The sequence below is a fragment of the Amphimedon queenslandica genome, unplaced genomic scaffold, assembly GCF_000090795.2.
Source record: "Amphimedon queenslandica unplaced genomic scaffold, v1.1 AMPQUscaffold_12685, whole genome shotgun sequence".
NCBI classification, from domain to species: Eukaryota; Metazoa; Porifera; class Demospongiae; order Haplosclerida; family Niphatidae; genus Amphimedon; species Amphimedon queenslandica.
Window position 1 is genome coordinate 30,724 of NW_003547079.1, and position 1,482 is coordinate 32,205.

Genomic DNA, 1,482 nt, shown 5'->3' on the forward strand with positions numbered 1-1,482 from the left:
AACAATACTTCATATTTTAAAGGGCAAGATACTATTGCTATGGCTCATATAGCTGATTATGGTGATGAGCTACATGTACATATGTCTTGTGACAGTGAGAGAGGTTCTGAGACACCACCTAAAGGTATAGACCAATACGAGTTGGCCATACCACAACAAGAAATGCCCAATACACCATTGACAATAATGGTGGTTGGTGAGGCAGGAGTAGGAAAATCAACACTCATCAATTCAATGCTGGGTAGGAAAGTAGCCCTAGTATCACATGGCCCCTATCCTACCAATCATAATACAATAGAAGAACACTCTGGCACTGTCTATGGTACACTAGTAGTGTTTTATGATACAAGACGTCTGGGAGACCCACAACTAAATAATAAAGAGCTGACGAAGAAGATTAAACAGAAGCTTGATGAATGTTGTGATCGATTCAAAATCCTTATATGCCTGCGAATTATAGACAAATTAGATCAATCAGTTGAGCGTTTTCAACATCTTGTAAAACTGTTCAAGAATGATGAAACCATATGGAAAAGCTGCATCTTAGTACTAACACAAGCCAATAGATTTGATCTTAATGATTATGAAAGTGATGAAAAGGAGGACAAAGAAGGTTGGGGGAGCAGCCTTAGACAAGAGGAAGTGCTAAAATTGAAAATGATTATATGTATGAAAGAATGGGCCATACAGTTTCAATCGTGCCTGGAAAGATACAATGCGCCCAAGAAAATAATCATGAATATGCCAGTGTGTGTTGCTGGGAATAAGAGGCACCTCAAATTACCTGTCACTGATAACTGGGTACAAAAAATAATGGATTGCTGCCATATGAAAGCTCTAAATTTCCAAAGCGATCATCAAACGGAATGGCACTCACAATTAAAATACAATCTATGGTAATAAGAAGAAAAAGAGTTCTATGACAGTAAAAAATTAATGTTGCAAAAAACTAAAAATGACAGAAAAAATTATAAATACCATAATTAGCTAATAATAGTCTTAATTTATAATCATAATCAGCTAATGTCTTTGTATAACATATTATTTTTGTATCTTAACTTTTATTATCTAAAGCTGTCAAAAAATGGCAAAAGTTAATGAAAATTAACACTTTCAATTAATGAATTGCTATACTTGTGAGCAAATCTTACATGTGTTCAAAAATAGCCAGAAATTATGTAATATAATTTTGTACGCATGCACTTTCATTGAAGTGTACAAATTAGCACACTTATTATTTGACTACAACTTTGCACACTTCTGAAGTGTACAAATTTGTACACTCAAATGCTGACTCACCTTCTTTAACAGCTACATACACTCTCCTCCAAAACGGAATGCATTTGAATCGTCTGTCATATTTATTGACAGTTTGAGCAAACTCTATCCTCTCACGTTTACCTAATGAAGAAATAAACAAATAAATAAATAAATAAATAAATATTAATTAAAGTTGGGTCAGACACAAGGCAATAACAATAT

General features: G+C 33.7%; 1 protein-coding gene across 1 annotated transcript in view; it reads left to right on the plus strand.

Moving 5' to 3' along the window:
- LOC109587101 (uncharacterized) overlaps positions 1–900 on the plus strand; it is a 5,704-nt gene extending 4,804 nt beyond the window's left edge. Inside the window, exon 9 of the mRNA XM_020003321.1 lies at positions 23–900. Coding sequence (XP_019858880.1) covers positions 23–900 — 878 coding nt within the window. The remainder of the gene's footprint in view (positions 1–22) is intronic.
- Positions 901–1,482: the final 582 nt, after the last annotated feature.